The 18,949-nt window shown below is 43.3% G+C and overlaps 2 protein-coding genes across 2 annotated transcripts in view; one reads left to right on the top strand and one right to left on the bottom strand.

Moving 5' to 3' along the window:
* The first annotated feature begins 313 nt into the window (after positions 1–313).
* Positions 314–10,964, top strand: plk1 (polo-like kinase 1 (Drosophila)). Its single transcript, XM_052020728.1, has 11 exons — positions 314–936; positions 1,499–1,667; positions 2,617–2,761; positions 2,867–2,960; positions 3,513–3,732; positions 6,861–6,915; positions 7,473–7,573; positions 7,902–7,979; positions 8,559–8,713; positions 9,797–9,979; positions 10,132–10,964. Exons 1-11 carry the CDS (start codon positions 574–576, stop codon positions 10,336–10,338), a joined length of 1,770 nt encoding a protein of 589 aa, XP_051876688.1. The 5' UTR covers positions 314–573; the 3' UTR covers positions 10,339–10,964.
* A 1,171-nt stretch (positions 10,965–12,135) lies between these two features.
* ern2 (endoplasmic reticulum to nucleus signaling 2) overlaps positions 12,136–18,949 on the bottom strand; it is a 60,435-nt gene continuing 53,621 nt past the window's right edge. The window contains exons 18-22 of the mRNA XM_052020727.1: positions 18,264–18,411; positions 15,284–15,411; positions 14,226–14,349; positions 14,060–14,127; positions 12,136–13,637 (exon numbers count right to left, since the gene is read on the bottom strand). Of these exons, the coding sequence (XP_051876687.1) occupies positions 13,425–13,637; positions 14,060–14,127; positions 14,226–14,349; positions 15,284–15,411; positions 18,264–18,411 (681 nt within the window). The 3' untranslated portion in view covers positions 12,136–13,424. The remainder of the gene's footprint in view (positions 13,638–14,059; positions 14,128–14,225; positions 14,350–15,283; positions 15,412–18,263; positions 18,412–18,949) is intronic.

Genomic DNA, 18,949 nt, shown 5'->3' with positions numbered 1-18,949 from the left:
CTGTACTGTTCTATGTTCCAAATAAACATAATAAAGTATTATGCAAAACAAATTAAACGTATAAAAGTCTTCACAATTCTTAGTTTCATTTAGTCGCTACATTAGGTAGTGTTAAGGCAGTAGGTGTCAGGGATGTAGGAGTCTGCCATTGATTCGGATAGAATCCCATTCGAGCCTTTTTCAACCAACCGTCGCCTCGGAAATAACATGGGAACGCTCCGATTGGCCATCGCCGCCCGTCAATCACAAGGAGGGTCGCTAGGCAGCCTGCCCGGGTGCATTTAAACGGCCGGCTCCCGGCATGCAGCACGGCTGCGGGAGGTTCTATTTAAAAGTGGCTCAGCCAATAGGAGGCGGCGCTGCGCTCGCCAACGGCCGATTTGAATTGGAGGCCGCGAGGCGGGGTCAGGTAGCACAGCGGAGCTCAGTGAGCAGCGCGTCCCGGAGCCGCCGTCCGCACTGCCGGCTTCCGGCTCAGTGAGCAGCGCGTCCCGGAGCCGCTGTCCGCACCGCCGGCTCCCACCGACTGATTTCCTTCTTGCTCGCCCACCCTCCCCGGTTCCCGTTCTCAACATGACCACGGTGCCCGGCAAACCGTCGGCCAAGTCGGCGGCGTCGTCGTCGTCGGCCGCCACCCCGCCCGACATCCCCGACATCCTGGTCAACCCCAAGACTATGAAGCGCTACACCCGGGGCCGCTTCCTGGGCAAGGGCGGCTTCGCCAAGTGCTACGAGATCTCGGACATGGAGAGCGGCGAGGTGTTCGCCGGCAAGATCGTGCCCAAGACGCTGCTGCTGAAGCCGCACCAGCGGGAGAAGATGTCCATGGAGATCTCCATCCACAAGAGCATCCAGCACAGCAACGTGGTGGCCTTCCACGGCTTCTTCGAGGACGACGACTTCGTCTACGTGGTGCTGGAGCTGTGCAGGCGGCGGGTGAGTGAGTGAGTGAGGGCGGGCGGGCGGATGCATCCCCCGGCGGGACAGAGGCCTCGCCCCCGCCCTCCCTTCGGGGGGAAGGGGGGGTGTCGGCTCCGGATGTCCGCCCCGGACGGACGGGGCCCTGGGTCGGTTTCGCTGCCTCGGGAAGGCGGGCACCGGGCCGCTCTCCGCCGGGGACGGGGGGGGTAAGGTGGAGGGTGTGTGCGGCACCGAATGCGGCTCCTCTGTCTGCTGGGCTCGGTTCCAGCCCCAGGCACTGGGCCTCCCTCCTCTCCCCCCCCCCCCCCCCCCCCCCGTCCCTTTTAAAGGGAGCAGTTGATATTTAAAAACCGTGGGCCCTCGCAGCGGGTTGGCCGGTCCCGGGCGCCGCTCCGCCCACAGCGGGCGGGGCCGAGGGCGGCCTGGGGGCTGCCGGCGCCCCCTCTGGTGCCACAGGGTCCCGCACTGGGAGACCCAGCCAGGATGTCCTGGTCGCCCTGACCTTGCGGCGTTGTGTGTGTGTGTGTGTGTCTCTGTAACTTGCCTCCTGTTAATGCTGATCCTCCCGTCTCTACAGTCTCTGCTGGAGTTGCACAAGAGGCGCAAAGCCGTGACTGAACCCGAGGCTCGATATTACCTGAGGCAAACCATCTTGGGCACCCAGTATCTGCACAACAACCATGTTATCCATCGGGATCTCAAGCTGGGTAACCTCTTCCTCAATGACGACATGGAAGTGAAAATAGGTAAAGCATCAATTGTGTTAACTGCTCTCGTTAACCGACTGTAGCTCACTGAACTCTACCTGTTCTCCATTGTAAAACGTCGGTTTTAATGATTTAAACTGCACTTCCGTGTTTGTGAAGTTCTTTAAAGGCGGCATCTTCCCCCTGTTAGCACTTTGATGCTAAGTGGGACCGTACAGTAACTGCTTGGGTTAACTAGAGCTGCTGCAGTTCAGGTCACGAGTCCGGTGACTACTTCAGCTGTCGCTAACCCGTCGGGTTGAGGGGTTCCCTGGGTTCGACAGGGTGCAAGATAAATTCATTGCTCAATTCGCGTGTGAAGAACATCAGTTGAGCAGTAATTGAAAGGAATTGAGGCAAACGGTGTGAGTAGTAATATCGTGCGTGAGTCAATATGCTAGGCTAAAAGCGTATTGTTTTGAAATGCAGTTAAATCGCCTCTCCCACGAGAAGCCTCGGGCTGCAGTCTGCTGATTCTCAGGAGCTGTGCAGGTTTGTGTGTCAGGTGTCGTGGTGAGGCATTCAATTTGGTTTCTTGTGATTCAGTCCCTGTGCAGGTCCTTGCCATCCCGACTATTGCTGAGTAGTGTGTCTGCATTACTACAGGATGTAATCATTTGGGCTTTGACGTGGTACTATTCCGCTAGCCTTAAATGTGCTTCTAAAGCAAAAGTGTGCCCTTCACCCATCTGTCATTGGTCTGTCTTGGGAATTTGAGCTATGCATACAGTGATCTGTCTCATTGTGAACTGAGGCACTCAGTGGGCACAGAACATCTTTGGTAATTGTCATTTTCCAATTGCTTGGATTCACTCTACAGGGGCAGACTGGAGGAACTATAGCACAGAGCTGCAGTGACTCCCCCTACGTGCATTTCAGTCATGTTGGGTTAGTATTCTGCATACCATGTCACTGGGCATAATCACTGACTCTGGATTTGTTTTTGAAGGTGACTTTGGTCTGGCCACTACAGTACAGTATGAAGGAGAGCGCAAAAAGACACTGTGTGGAACTCCCAACTACATTGCCCCAGAGGTGATTGGGAAGAAAGGGCACAGTTTTGAAGTTGATGTCTGGTCTCTGGGGTGCATTATGTGAGTATTCTATCTTCTACCATCTGAATCCATTTTCTCATGGCTATTTGACAGTATTTTCTATCCTGGTTAAACGAGCTTTTAATTGCAACCTACCACTTGCAGGTATACACTTCTTGTTGGGAAACCTCCATTTGAAACTTCCTGCCTTAAGGAGACCTACCTGAGGATAAAGAAAAATGAATATAATATTCCCAAGGTGAGCACTTGGCTCCCATCCTGTGTTTTGTTTTGAGAAAATGGGATGAGTGCTTCTAATATTTGATGTGATTGAGGGGGAAATGATTGATAAGAACTAGGTCTACTTCAGACAGTCTTGATGAAGATCAGTTTTGTACATTTATTGACCAGTTGTAATGCCCCTTGTTGAGCATTTTTTTAAAGATAAAAGATGAAAATATCTGAAATGCCCATCTTGAAGGTTGAATGCTTTGTCTTTCTATAACAAAGATCTAATAGGGTGGAAGTGGAGATGCTTTCTCTTATAAGGCAATCCATAATTGTAATTAGTCATCAATAAATCCAGCAGGGAATTTGGATATTGTTATCCGGCATAAGTAAATTATGTAACTTGCTGCCATGAAGTGCCTGAAGCAAGAGCAAGTTGTTTGAAGAAGCTGGTTACTTGGGGAAAAGAATGGAAGGGGTTTGGTTAGAGTAGGATGAGCAGCGTGTGGAGCATAACCCACTTGGTCTGTTTCTTTTATTGAAATCTTATTAAACTTGCATGTAACAACTACCTGTTTTTCAGCATATCAACCCTGTGGCTGCTAACCTCATTCAGAAAATGTTACGATCAGATCCAAGCGCACGACCAAGTGTCCATGAACTGCTAAACGATGAGTTCTTTACATCTGGCTACTTGCCTGTCCGATTGCCCACCACCTGCTTGACCATGGCTCCCAGGTTTTCTCTGGCCCCTGGTGGAATTGATTTCAGTACGAGAAGGCCACTTGCTGAACTCAACAAAGGTATCAGTCACTGAATAATGGTTACTGGGGCTCTGGCACTTTGTGTGACAAGATCTGGATCCACTCCTAACAGCAATTTAAGTGCTACAAGTACAATCCTGCAGCATTCTCCCTCCTGATGAAAATACTGCAGTACTGTAAGCAAGCTGACATGGTGTATTGGTATCACATTGGCTGCAACTTAATTTCTCTACACAATGTATCTCTGATGCTCTGGTTTGATTCCTAATGTTCAATACAATCCTTTTTCATTGTCCTGAAGCATTGCATTGCAAAGCCACTGAAAGTCGTCATTCTTCTAATATTGGAAATGCAGCATCCAATTTGTATTTTGTTTCTACAAAACACTGTTGCCATCTATTGGATAAATTTGACTGAGGAACAAGTATAGGCCACAATAAGGCAGAAATCCCTTTTTGTTTACATTGGTAACCAAGGGATCTTTTGGATTTCTTGTCTAATGGTGTAGCCCACCCTTAATTGTCAGTTGGTTTGAGTTTTTTTGTGCTTCTCTTCTTTGAGACATGAACCTACAACCATCTAACAAGTTGTTACCTGCTGAGTCATTTTAGACACAAGTACTTGCAACCACTAATACGTTGTCACTAAATGACAAGCGGGAACTGCATATGAAAATCAAATGAAACTAAATGCTCAGCAGGTTAGACAGCATGTGTGGGGAGAAAGATTTAATCAATGAGGAAAAGATGCATTTTTGTTGCCAAGGTGGTTGGGGGGCATGGAAGAACAAAAGTGATGTGGTAAATTGGTTTGTTATTGTTACATGTACTGAGGTAGTGGAAAAATTTTGTTTTGCATGCCATTCATACAGACCACTTCATCATAACAGTGCATTAAGGTGGTATGTGAGAAAACCATGCAGAATAGTTACGGGTGCAGGCAGACAAGATGCAAGGCCATAATGAAGTAGACTGAGGACAAGCATCCATCTTATCATACTAGGGGACTGTTCAATAGTCTTATAACAGCAGGATTGAAGCTGTCCTTGAGCCTGGTTATGTCTGCTTTCAGGCTTTTGTATCTTCTGGCTGATGGGAGGGGGGAGAAGAATGTCCAGAATCGGTGGGGTATTTGATTGCATTGGCTTTACTGAGGCGGCAAAGTATACAGTGTATGGAGGAGTCTGATTTCTGCAATGTGCTGAGCTGTGTCCACAACTCTAGTTTCTTGTGGTCTCTGGCAGAGCAGTTGCCATTAAGCTGTCCTATATCTGGATAGGATGCTTTCTATGGTGCATCTATTTAAATTGAGGGTCAAAGGGGACAGTGCAAAGCTTCTTTAGCCTCCTGAGGAAGTGGAGGTGCTGGTGTGACGTCTACTTGGTTGGACCAGGACAAGCTATTGATGTTCATTCTTAAGAACTTGAAGCTTTCAACCCTCTTGACCTCAGCCCTGTTGATGTAAATAGCATGGCGGTGATCATAAGGGACTGGCATGAGTGGTTGAGGTTGTGAATGCTTGTGGAATTGCAGTAGACCTGTTTGAAGGCCATAGACACAAATGATGACAGATGGTGAAGAACAGTGCTGGAATTATGGATCACAGTGGCTGCTGGAAATATCCAGCAAAGTCAGGCAGCATCTGTGGAGGGAAGAACTGAGTTAACGTTACAGGTTGTTGATCTTGGATCTAATATAAACTGGAGAAGTTAATGAAATTGAATTTGAGTCTTAAAGGTCATGATGTGCCGAGAGGGAAGAGCAGATGCTGTTCCTCAAACTTCTTTCTGGGGCTGAAACTAGGGACATTGAACAGTGGGATGGAGAACTGGTGGTTTGGCCACTCATTTCACCCTTGTACACTGAACAGGGGTGCTTTGCAAAGCAGTTACCCAACCTGTGTTCAGTTTCTCTAAAGTGCAGATGACTGCATCATGAGCAGTGACTGCAGAAGACTAAATTGGAGGAAGTGTAAGTGAATTGCTGTTTCATCTGAATAGGATAGCTCCTCTTAGGAAGGGAAGAGGTAAGAGCAGTTGCTGTGAGAAGAGGAATGCATGTTGGTGGAGATGAGAGAGGGGTGGGGGAAATGGACCACAGCCTCAGAGGGAAGGATGCCTTCAAAATGCACAGAGGAGAGGGAATAATGTCTGAAGCTAGAAAGATGAATAGTTGAATATATAGGCTGGTGGAATGGGACACAAGAACCCGAAACCTTGCTCTGGGAGGGGGATAAGACCAGAATTACAGGAAGTAGAACAGATGCAATTCAGAGCAGTCAACCATGGGAGTTGGGTTTGGGGGTGGGAGAAGCTGTGGTAAAAGGAAGACCTCTTAAAGCACTGGGAGAATGACATGAAGTGCTTGTGGGAAATGGTTTGGGAGGAGGTGCAGTCTAGATGCTGTAAGAATCTGGGCTTGCAATGGTATTGGTTGCTAATCTAGCCTTTGAACCAAGGGGGGAAAGACTGAGATGGACTATGTGGAAGTTTGCAGTAATAAGATAAAATATACAAGATGGGGAAATGGCAGCAATGCAGTCATCAATGTGTGGGAGGAGGAGGGAAGGTGAGGGAGGGACCCTGAGCAACACTGAAATTAGGACTGTTCCACAAGGATGTAGATTGTGGATTCCTGGTAGCTTCACCTTTGATAATGCAGAAAGTGAATGAAGGGGATGTTGTTTAATGTGAGAACTAATTCTTCATCATGCCAGAGTAACATGAGACCTCTTGACACTGGAACTTAAAAGGGAAGGAATGCATTTTTGCTGTCCTTGATGGTAGTGAGCAACCTTAAACCATTTAGACTCTTGGGTTTTACTGAATACTCTTGCAGATGGGCTCTGAGGCTTCTTTTGCAATGATGAACAACACCAATGGAACTTTTCCTGTGTGAGTATGTGAAAAGGATGTACCAACCATTTATTTGAAGTTCTTTACAATTATTAAATCTAACTGGATCCAGCTGAAGTGGAAGATGTATTGTAAATTAGATTCCAAACTAGGGAATTGTGCTCTTTTGGTAGCAATAGAATTCCAAACTTGCTGAATTGAGACAATCCACTGGTAATCACACTGCTCCTGTTTTTAAACCACCCCCCACCCCCATTGACTAAGAAAATGTAATTACTGAGTCACTTGAATAACTGATCTGTTAATCTAATAGATTGTCCAGCTGGAGACAAACCAGGCAAATCTGAAGATGACGAAGGAGTGGCCAGGTAAATTATCTATACCACTGATGCCAAGATAATACTTTTAATATTGCTCAATGAGTGGAACCCTTAACCTTCTTTGAATGTGAATTTTGATGCTGTGTAGAATGACTTCTTCCCCACCCCCAAAGCAAAGTACTTCCCATAATGTTTAGTGGGTGTTTTGGATTTCTTTAATCTTCTAGATGACTGCACCAACACTAGAGTCCAGGCATTGACCTTGGGAGGTGATTTGTTGTAGTACTAAATGGTGCATTGAGTTGACTGCAATCTTAACTGTCCTAAATGCTGTACCTTTGGAAATATTTTGGTTTCATTGGTCCTTAACTGTATTAGGAAGGAATGTACTAAGTAATTAAGTGGTTTTACATCTGGACTGTCTGGAAGTAAACTTCTCAGACTATCAGTAACTGTTGTCATGTCCTAGATCTTCAAATTGGTTGGAGTTGCAATTATTTGTATATGTGCAGTGACCTTGTTCCCTTTAATGAAGGAGCATTCCTCCTGATTCCTGCCCAAATTCAAGAGTATACATGACCATTTTGAATTGCTGTTTTCCACAGGGAAGTGGGCGAGTGCAATGATTTCTACCTCTCAGACCTTCTGCAGCAGTTAAGCAGTGTAGTGGCAGCAAGACCAGCTGATAAAGCTGTGATCAGACAAGGTATGCAAGTTGTTTCAACAGTGCCTTCTGGTTGGTTGCACTTCCCCTTCTAGCCGCTCCAATGCTGGCACCCCATTTGTAGCTGGTGGGATATTGACATTTTTCTTAACCATATAACATTATTAATGTTAACATTTTCATATAGTTGTAAAATTCCAACATTTGTTCCATTTGGCCAAGCATACGCCACTTTTTTTTTGTGTGGAGGGGGAAGGACAGTAAGGAAGTTGCTTAAAAATCTAATAGCTAAATCTAATGTAACCTAATTTTGAACAAATTAGAACCAATGTACTAATGAACAGTTTACTATTATTCACTTTCCTGGCAGAGGAGGCTGAAGACCCAGCTTGTATACCAATCTTTTGGGTCAGCAAATGGGTGGACTATTCTGATAAATATGGCTTGGGTAAGTACCAGTCAGCACTTTCAGATAACTTAGACTGCATGGGATCTGAAGAATATGGCTGGTTGTGCCTAAATATTGGATTGTATATGCAACACTGGTTCCTCATTTGCTGTATCCTGAAGCTAATCCAGGTGTATTTTGGCTGAATCGGGACCAATTTGAAGCTTAACTCCAGTAGTTTAACTGTTATCTCAGAAATGGGGTATGTGTTAACTTCTGACTGGAACCATAGTGTTTGTTCAAACTTAATAGCCTGAGTTTCTGGGTCCTTATATTTAAATCTGGTGGATAGAATGAACAAAGCCTGTGAAGGTGAATCAACCATGAGATCTGATCTCCAAGCCATAGATCACTAATGTGACCCCAAGTAATCTAGAGCTGTTAATGCACCAGCTTAAGATCACAGTTCAAATTTGCTACACTGAAGACAACTAAATCACCGTGTTACTGCTTGCTCTTTGCTTTATTGGTTATGATTTTCCTTTGGCTCTTGGTTCTAGCCAATAGGGTATTTCTGGCAGTATTAAGCTTTTGCACTTGTACATAGTATATCCCTGCTTCACACTGCTCCATCTCTAGGTTATCAGTTGTGTGACAACAGTGTTGGTGTCCTCTTCAATGATTCCACTCGTTTAATAATGTACAATGATGGGGAGAGTCTACAATACATAGATCGCAGCATGACTGAGACTTACCTGAACTTTCGATCTTACCCTCCCAGCCTAAGCAAAAAGGTAAGTGCCACAGGACTTTTAATAAGTTCATTGTTTGGCTTGAGGCTCTGTGATTTGATCAGTACTGTTGACAGGCACTGGAGAAACTGCTAAAATTTGCCTTACTTTAATTCCCCTCTGTGTAGCCTTGATCCTATTAGAGAGCTGCTAATTTAATAGTGAAGAGAAGTAAGCCTTTGTCCCTGTGGCATTGCAATAGTTTGTGGGTTTGAAACACTCCTATCATGACACATTGAGATCAGTTCTCTGGTTCAGTGGATTCAACACCCAGTGGTTCTTGGTCAAGATAATCCTGGGTGGGGGGGGGGGAGAGAGGAATCATTTCTGGGCCACTGCACGATAGGGTAACACTTGTTCTGCATTTGGTTCCTGAAAGAATACTGGGCCAACCTCCAATCACTTTATTGTTTGGGTGCAGACCTGGTGTTAATGGATACAGGGACTGAAGATAGGATTGATTTTGAGCTGTGAGTGTTATTTCACTTGTTTGCTGAGACTTGAGATACAAGATTAAAGGAGGGGTGATCAGCATAGTCCCAACCAGCATCTAGTTCGGAACCTGCTGAATAACTGCAAGATTGTTTTTTTTCAATGGGGAATAGAATGGTGGCCCACTACTGCCACCAGCTGCTATAAGAGCATTTGCAGTTGGGCACATAGCTTGCAAATCCTTTCACTCACTACATGATCATCAATGTAATAAAATGATAGTAATTGTATTGGAAGGTATTTGATTTGAGGACAAAACTGGTTAGTGCTATTCCCTGTGGAAATTGTGGCTCCCTTTTTCCATTTAAAGGAATGGGCCTGGTTATGAGGGCATCTACAAATGGCTAGGCTTATTTCCTGCAAGGGTTGGAATAGCAGGTGTCAAATAATAGAATTGCTGCCTCCACCCCTGTGCAAGTGTTCTTGAAGGGAACAATAGTTGAGCTGAACCACAGTGTACCACTGCTTTTCTGCCCCCCTCACCTTTCTCCCTCCCCCTGCCTGCCTGCCAAAAAAAAAAGATAACTGGGAGGAAGTAGCTGCCTTCATTTGGCTGTAAGTCTTAAATGGAATTCTATCTCTCTGCACAAACAGGCAACTCTGTTGAAATATTTCCGCAACTACATGAGTGAGCATTTGCTGAAGGCAGGAGCGAACATCACCCCTAGGGAAGGTGATGAGTTAGCAAGGCTACCATTCCTGAGGATTTGGTTTAGGACACGCAGTGCAATTGTCCTGCATCTTAGCAATGGGACTGTTCAGATCAACTTCTTCCAGGTAAGTAGCCCTCTAATTCTGGGGTCACTTTAGATGACTGTTAGACCCTTAGACTTTGCAAATGGGTCTAACAGTTTGCTATGGTCCTAGATGCTCAACAGTACCCAGGCAGAAAGTTGCTCCAGTTCTATAATTAACTTTTCCCCTTCTAGGACCACACGAAGATCATCTTGTGCCCACTGATGAATGCAGTGACGTACATTGATGAAAAGCGGGAGTTCCACACGTTCAAGCTGAGCATGATTGAGGAGCATGGTTGCAGCAAGGAACTGGCAAGTCGCATACGTTATGCACGCACCATGGTGGAAAGGTTGCTTGCAACAAAAACTGTCGGAGCAAGAGTCAAACCCACAGCATGACCACAACTTCTGGACTGGACTCATTTTTGATCTGGGGAGTGAAGTTTGTAAATACACTTTTTGTGAGGCTTGATTTTTGTATTAAACAATTCTGAATTGTCAGAGCAAGCAGTGTCTTCTAGAGTTGAGGGGGAAAAGCATGGTTTCTCTCATTATGTGTAGTGACTTCAGGCAGATGAGATCATGTAAATTTATAAGCTGTATCATACTTGCTGCTTTCACTCTATTGTGCAGGTGTTCTCCAGCTGTTCGAGGCCAAATGTTGAAGCACTTTGCAATCCCAGGTTACACTGCTTTCTGGGCAGCTGTTTACATCTTTGCTACTTTGTCTTCTCTGCTCCCTCCCTTGTCCATCCCCTTGGCCCAAGATGAAACCCTGGTTTGCTAAGTATATTAGCTGGAAAGTTGATGCTGTGCCTCCTTTCACTGCAGTTAATAAAATGGGCACATCAATTATAAATGTCTTTCTCTTAACTCCATATATTTCTATTATGGAAACTCAGACAGCTGGACAAATATTGCAAAGCTTTCTGAACAGTTTTATCATATCTGTTCAATAGGAGAACATTCTATCAAGTGATTTTTTTAATGTAACTTTTTAAGAAATAAAGATCTGTTCTTCAGTACCTGCTGTCTAAAATTAGTGATTTGTAGGTCTGGTAGAAAAATATGTGCAACATCTACCAATTTAGTAGAATCACTTACACTTGACCACTGATCCCATGAAACATAATGATCAAGGGAGCTTGATGCGTAGATGCTGAGAGGATGCCTACCCTGGTGGGGGAGTACAGAATGAACTGGCATGGTCTCATTTAAGAATGAAAAATTGAAGATCCTGATTTCTTTTTTTGGGCATTCTTGACCCTACAGAGCTATAAATGCTGATGTATTTTCAAGGTTAATAGTGTTTGGATTGAGAAATGTTCTTGCATGAAAGGAAATGAGTTATTTGGCTGAGAAATGAAAGTGGATGCCCAAGATGTGGCTGAACAGCCATGGGCTGTAGAAAGCCATTAAATATTTTGGTAGATGCTTTGTGAAATTAGGTCAATGTGTACAGCACACGAATCAACTACAATCTCCACCCTGTGGTAGCTGAAACTCTCGTCTTGTGTACAGTATCCTACATTTAAACATCCAGTGTGCACAGTTTGGCGCTCTTCCTTTTGCAATTCTCTTTTGAGAAAGGGTAAGTGAACTTGCACTAAAAAGTCAAAGAAACAGGAACATAAATCCTAAAAGCTGGCACTGATTAAACTGCAAGACTAATTTTTCTCCACACTTGATGACCAATTTGTTTATTTTTGTTCTTCAATTAATGTTAATGAGGTCCTAAGTGTGATGTTCTACTGGGTTTTGAAGTTTCTAGATGTTATTCCAGCTTTTGAACTAAGAATGATGCAGTGTTTTTAGTAAACTAATTTTTGCATTGAAATGGGGGCAGGGCTAAATGAAGCCCTTATGTTAAGAGCCTTGACAGCTTGTAATAAACTTCAGCATTTATTGTAATGACTACAATTCTATGGGTAGGTGTGTATATATGGAGGGAAATCATACTGCAATCCCTGTTTTCCTTTTTTTAAAAATGCACTGCCTCAGGAAATGGTGTTGGAGAATACCCACAACTCATCAATCACTTTATTGACAACTTGTTTTCACAAATAGGAATAAGGCTCATTTTAACATTTGGGAGATTTGTGCTTTAAATAAGTAACAGATTAAGTGATGAGGAATCTCTGGCTTCAGCTCAATGAAATTGCTACAATGTAGAGTTGAACTGAATTTGACAAATAGATGTCCCTTCAAAGTTAATTAAATTGTAACTCCTCAAATCAGTCAAAAACTCAATTGAATAAAACATTTTATTCAGTTTGGAAACAATCATAGCCTTGCCTAATACTGCACAGCAGAAATGTGTATTTTATAAACCTCAACCTTTAACTATTCCTTAAAAACATTCTTTTACAGCAACCAATTTTCACCTGCTCCCAAATCTTTGGTAGTTTTTTCAATTGTATTTAAAAATATTGATTACACCTCTAATACCATTTAGCATATCACAAACCAAATGCGTAATGCCTATTCCAACAGTAGTTTAATCAAGTTCAGGCCTCCTTCAAAGTATCTGATATCAGGCACAGAAATGCTTATTGTGCAGCATTCATTTCAAATCCATAACATGATTCAGTGGTGAGCCACGCATGTAGCTTCCAGAAAACTAGGCTGGAGTTGCTCAATTACAATCCAAATGTTTCTTTCTCTTGATCTGAAGGAAGCGAGCAGCAGGTCCAACAATGGGGCTCAGCCCTGTGATTTCTGCTCCTGCTTGCTATCCACTGACTTTTTCAGAGTTATTAAGAGCCTCACAAGAGAAGGGAAATGATAGTACTGCATAAGGACATCAGTGACTAGTCATGCATTAACCCTGTGAGAAAAGACTGATTTAGATATAATAATAAATCAATTTTTAAAAGCAAGTTGTGTTTAATCTAAAATAATTCTGTAAAAAAAAAACCCCTCCAGTCACTTGTATGAGGTAATTTTACACTAATACTATACTGTAAACATTGGTAGCCAGTGTTACAACTATCATGTGCTGCATCAGTCAGTGGTGTCTGTAATGGCACAAACTTCATTTATAGAGTGGAACATGTTCCATTTTTTACCTGTCCAGTTTCCCCTCCAGGCTCCTGCACACAGTTGGCTTTTCTGCAAAGGAGAGAAACTGTTCTCTCCAGCTTTGGGGTCATGACTAGAAGATGGAGTAGTGTTATAGATCAGTTCTTTCTTCCTTGTCATTCAGTTCCACCTCCTCGCTGGACAGTTCACTTGACAACCTTATGATCACATTCATAATTTTTATCCTGCCCAATCTTACCAATAAATTGTCTTCCATGTAGAGTTAGGATGAGATGATCCATTTATGGACAGTCTATGATGGTGAAGAGGTCATCAGACAGGTTTCTTTGTTCTCCAAAAATGTCATCTTACTCTATTGTATGTGAAGCACTTCAGCCTGAAGAGCACTTCCTTCGGTTCCATAGATTACCACAAGCATGCTTGTGCTGCGTGAAGCTTGCTTCCTACCTTTCTGGTTTGGCACAGTTGATGTTCAGGTCTCCAGCTTCCTGATGATAATACAAGTGAAAGAGCCTCTCATGGCTGCATACCTGCATTGCTTCGTATGTATGCAGCAGCAGCTTTGGGAATCTAGATGTGAAGTACTGCACAAACTGGTCTGGTATTTCTCCCAGTGTCTCTTGTACCTCCAGTGGTAGTTCGTGGTAGTGATGTTTCTGTGGAGTCATTTTATATTAGACTTACAAAAACAATCTTCAGAATCATTTTTTGTGAATCACAACTGCACTGTGAAATACTTTTCAAGCACCCACTGATAGTAAGGTATAAGTATCAAATTTGCAGAGCAGAGATCCCATCCACTGTACCTCAACCTAGGTGGCTCCAAATGCTCATAATCTCAGCCTTTGAGGATTTATTCTGCTGTGCATATGACACCACTGCAGGTTAAAACCATGAGCCATTATTGCACTGCTCTCAGGATTTTCTTCCATTTCATTGCAATTCTTCCTATTTCCTAAAGCTACCCTTTTCAGCAAATTTTGGTCACCTTCCCTAACAATTACACATACCCAAATACCTTTGGATTATAGACACATGAGGTTTTGATGTTGATAACAATGGACAGCCTATTCCTCACCTTATTTCTCATGGCTCGGAGAAGATCACGCACAGAGCTTCCTTTATACGTCCGAAACTTTCTCAAGTCTAGGGAAGGACAAAAATAAAATCACTTGGTCTTTTCTGTACTTATATCTGTACATTTCTAATGTTCAACAGTTGTCCACAATCCTGGATTACCTCACCTGTTTGTAAGGGAATGGTGATGTGCATCCTCCAGTTTGTTCTCACCACTATTCTTCCGCCGGACTCCAATCTACCAACTATTGGCCCTTCCAATGGTTCCTTTTCTATCCGATCACTCACATCCTAATACAATAAAACAGCAATTTAGTACATATGTTACTGGAAAGTTATTTCACACATTTCAGGGATGTTTCAGGCTGTGGCTAAAGAAATTTGAGCAGACCTAGGCTCAAAGTCTGAAACCATGAAATTATAATCAGTCCAACAGGATGCAATCAGACTTCACCAGCTGGGAACTGGGGATGTTTGCTGATGATTGCACAAAGTTCAATTCTATCTGAATGCAGCAAAAGTTAGACAACATTCAGGCATGGACTGTAATATTTGCATCACAGAAATGATTGGCAATGATCATCTCCAACAAGACAAGGTTAAACCACTATCTTTGATGTTCAATGGCATTACCTTCGCTGAGGCCTCACCACTGAACAGAAACTCAGTTGGACCAGTCACATAAACATCATGGCAACAGAGCAGGTCAGAGGCTGGGTATCCTGCAGCAAGTAATTTGCCTCTCGACACCTTGATGTATACTGCCACTCTAAACAAGGCGCAGGTGAGGAGCATAATGGAATTCTCTTCACAGCCTGGATGGGTGAGGTGCCAATGACTCTCAAGAAGCTCAACACCATTCAGGGCTTCACATCAACCACATTAACCATTCATTCCACTAATGATGCACAGTGGGATGACTGACCAATAACATGAGTGCCATCCCCATTGCCCTTCCTTTGTAACTACAGTCATTTGGAGCAAATTATCCAAGCTTGCTCCTGAAGCCAATCTGTAAACTCTGGTTAAGGGAGGTGCTCCTAGATTTCCCATCCAGTAAAAGTAAGATGAGCTGGTCTAAGAGGTTTTGATCTGTTATACTAGCAGGATATCCTATGCCAGTTATCCTATGCCAAGGAAATGTAGAAAATAACTCCTCCCTTTTCCTTTCACTCTCCATATGAGCCACATTGAACTGGTTAATTTTTCCCTGAGCAGATCTTACCTGAAAGAATTGAAGCTGCTTTTCCTTAGTCCAGAAGAAGGGATGTTTCAGGACACACTGAGTGGAGGGACGTTGCTGTGGATTGTCACTGATCATTTGTTCAATTAGGTGTTTACCCACAACATTCTCTGAAAGAAAGTTAGAATAACATATAGTTCCTTCATTTTAAACTGATTTTAGCGATCGGACTGTGAGAGCACCATTTTCTTATGATGCCTTCGGTTGCAATGACTGTTCCCTTCTGCAGCAAGCCAAGTGTGCTGAGGATTCCAGCAACACACTGGCATTTGTAAAAGGGGAGTGTATGTTCAGGGGAGTAGGAAGGTTGATGCAAATGTATTTGGGCATTAAATATCCAGGACTCTCATTTAAGACATTCCTGAACACGCGAGGATCATAGAACTACTATAGCACAGAAAGAGACTATTTGGTTTATTGAGTTCATGCTAGGTCTCAGCAAGAGCAAGCCAACTGGTCCTATTCCCAGATCTTTCTCTGTAGCCCAGTGATTTTCCATTGAATTCCCTTTTAAAAGTAATGATTACTCATACTGACTACTCATTGTTGAATAAGGTTCCCCTTACCCCATTCTTGTTCATTTGCCAATCAACTTAAATCTGTGTCCAATGGAAACATTTTCTCTTTATTCATTCCCAGTGACCACCTCTCAATCTTATTTGTTCTAGCAGAATAATCCCATTCTAATAAATCTCTTCTGCATCCTTTCTAGACCTTCACAGCTCCTTTTAGTGCAGTGACCAGAATTAGATGCAACACTCCATTTTTGTTCCTGATTATTGTTTCTAGCAGGTTCCCCACCATCAGTGTTAATAAACCAGTTGGCCTGTAGTTGCTGAGTTTACCATTGGGTCTTTTATAATCAGGGGTGCAACAGAATCAGAATCAGGTTTATTATCACTGACATATGTCGTGAAATTTGTTGTTTTGCGGCAGCAATACAGTGCAAGACTTAATGAGGAGGGTTGTGCCTGTGATGGAGCTGGCTGAATCTACAACCCTCTGCAGCCTCTTTTGATCCTGCATATTGGAGCCTCCATACTAGGTGGTGATACAACCAGTCAGAATGCTGTCCACTGTACATCTGTAGAAATTTGCAAGCGTCTTTGTCACATACCAAATCTTCTCAAACTCCTAATGAAGTAGAGCCGCTAGTGTGCCTTCTTCGTGATTGCATCAATGTGTTGGGCTCAGGATAGATCCTCTGAGATGTTGACGCCCAGGAACACTGGTAATTCTCCAAACTTCTGACCATAGAACATTATGCCCGGTATTTATGGAATTTCAATCCATGATAGGATGCATCACATCTACCTTAACTACAGTATACCTTTCAGTATCTCCTCTATATTAATTTTAGTCTATCTGGTATTTTAATCATTTTGTCTTTTATTGTGACTTTGGCAGTATCTTTTTTCTTGTAAAGACAGAGATGAAGCGCTCAGTTAGGCCCAATGCCATGTGTTCCTGCCTCCATATGTAGATCTCTCATTTGTTTTCCTATAACATTTGGAGTATTGTGAGCAGTTTTGGGCCCCATATCTAAGGAAGGATGTGCTGGCATTGGAGAGGGCCCAGAGGAGGTTTACAAGAATGATCCAAGAATGATAGGGTTAATGTATGAGGAGTGTTTGATGGCTCTGGGCCTGTACTCGCTGGAGTTTAGAAGGATGAGGGGAGGATCTCATTGAAATCTACCAGATATTGAAAGGCCTGGACAGAATGGACATGAAGAGGATGTTTCCAGTAGTGGGAGAGTCTAGGACCAAAGGGCACAGCCTCAGAATAGAAGGACATCCCTCTTGAACAGAGATGAGGAGGAATTTCTTTAGCCAGAGGGTGGTGAATCTTTGGAATTCATTGCCACAGATGGCTGTGGAGGCCAAGTCACTGGGTGTATTTAAAGCGGAGGTTGATAGGTTCTTGATTAGTAAGGGCATCAAAGGTTACGGGGAGGAGGCAAGAGTATGGGGTTGAGAGGGAAAAATAAATCAGCCACGATCGAATGGTGGAGCAGACTCATTGGGCTGAATGGCCTGATTCTGCTCTTATGTCTTATGGTGTTATGGTCTCATTGGCTCCATTCTCCTTGTATTACCTGTATGTTATTTACCTATCACATATCCCTGTTTCTGCTTCATCTTAATCTCTCTCCCCCCTTTTTCCAGGGAACTCTAGTTTTGATTGCACTACTTTCCCATCTACTAGTAATGTATGTAGGCTATACCCAAATCATCTCCTAAAAGTCATTCTTTCACTGGACTGCAAAGTACTGATAGAGGAAGTCCTGCTAAGCACACTTCAGAATTTCTTTCCCTTCCGCCACCCCCCACCCCCCCCCCCCCCGTCCTATATATTATGACTACTTCAATCGGTATTAGGTTAGCTGAAGCCCCTCATTATCACTATCCTATAGTTCTTCCACCTCTCTGTAATTTCTCTGCAAATTTGCTCCTCTATACTCTTCACACTAGTAATACCAATTAGAATAATATTAGAGGCATCAGTATTTAGCACATTTACATTGCAACAGATGCTGTCCCAGAGTTGTTCTATTAGAAGCTGACTTACACCACAGGACTCTTCATGTAGTTATGGAAGTTCCTACTGTATTAACAACTTATTGCAGCAGGTCCATTCTAAGGACAGATGAGCTTTCCCACAGTTGCCTTGCAAATACTATATTACAAACCTATCCGGATAAGCCTGAAACAATACTTTTGGTGACTGCACTCAAGCTGCTGGCTAGATTCTCTAGATTGTCCACTGGGTTACCTGTTGGCAGTACCCCAAAGCCAAGCTTTGAGAAATAGTTAATTACATAATAACAGATCCGAAAGTGTACAGTTCAGTTGTTTTTGGCAGTCTGGCCAGAACCTGCCATTTTGTGCTGACAATGTTGGGGTGTAAAATCCAGGCTATAATTATCAAAAATTGAAAACAAAAAATCCTTTTTTCTTACCATGTGTCTCTTGTTCAAAATGCTCTAACGTGTACCGCCCTAATGAGATATTACTCTGCCGCCTGAACGATTCACCAAATGGATGCTTTCCCACGGAAACAACGTAGTAAAAGACACAGCCTGCTGAGAAAATGTCGACTGCATATGTCTGTTGGGGAAAAAAAGCAGTGTTACTCTTGAAATAATCCTGGCACACCAACACATCATGAACAAACAACCCAACTTAATTACATTTTGATTCCTTTTATTGTAAAGTAATTATTCTTCTTTTACCTCCTCCACCAAACAAGCTCTGCATGTCCAGCTTCAGTTATTGCTTAAATCAATTAGAAACTCATTCCTCTTATTAGCGCTGCTCACCTTTCCCAAATCCTGTCAGCTCTGCTCACCTTCCTGAATCCTGATGTCTGTTGTGTGTCCTTGTCCTGAATCTTGATCTCATCTGTCTTGCCCAATTGTTGTGACTACTGACATCTGCCCTGCTCTTCTCTCATGAATTCTGATGTCATAAGAACATCAGACTTGAAGTAGCAGGGAACCATGGAGCTCCCTCACTCGACTTTGCTCTGCCATTCAGTAAAATCATATCTGATCTGAGCTTCAGGCACTTCTTCTGCTCAATCCCCATAACTCGATTACCCTATAGTCCAAAAACCTGCCACTCTTAGCCTTAATTGTCCTTAATG

Source organism: Pristis pectinata, chromosome 8 (genome assembly GCF_009764475.1).
Source record: "Pristis pectinata isolate sPriPec2 chromosome 8, sPriPec2.1.pri, whole genome shotgun sequence".
Classification (NCBI taxonomy): domain Eukaryota; kingdom Metazoa; phylum Chordata; class Chondrichthyes; order Rhinopristiformes; family Pristidae; genus Pristis; species Pristis pectinata.
The sequence above is the reverse complement of the archived record's forward strand: the minus strand, read 5'-3'. Positions and strand labels throughout refer to the sequence as shown.

What these genes read in the sequence shown, in the direction of transcription:
- plk1 (XM_052020728.1), top strand. Translation starts at nt 574, where the DNA reads ATGACCACGGTGCCCGGCAAACCGTCGGCCAAGTCGGCGGCGTCGTCG. An exon ending in ACTTGCTGAACTCAACAAAG is followed by an intron (nt 3,733 to 6,860) that starts GTATCAGTCACT and finishes TTAATCTAATAG; the next exon opens with ATTGTCCAGCTGGAGACAAA. An exon ending in TTCTGATAAATATGGCTTGG is followed by an intron (nt 7,980 to 8,558) that starts GTAAGTACCAGT and finishes CTCCATCTCTAG; the next exon opens with GTTATCAGTTGTGTGACAAC.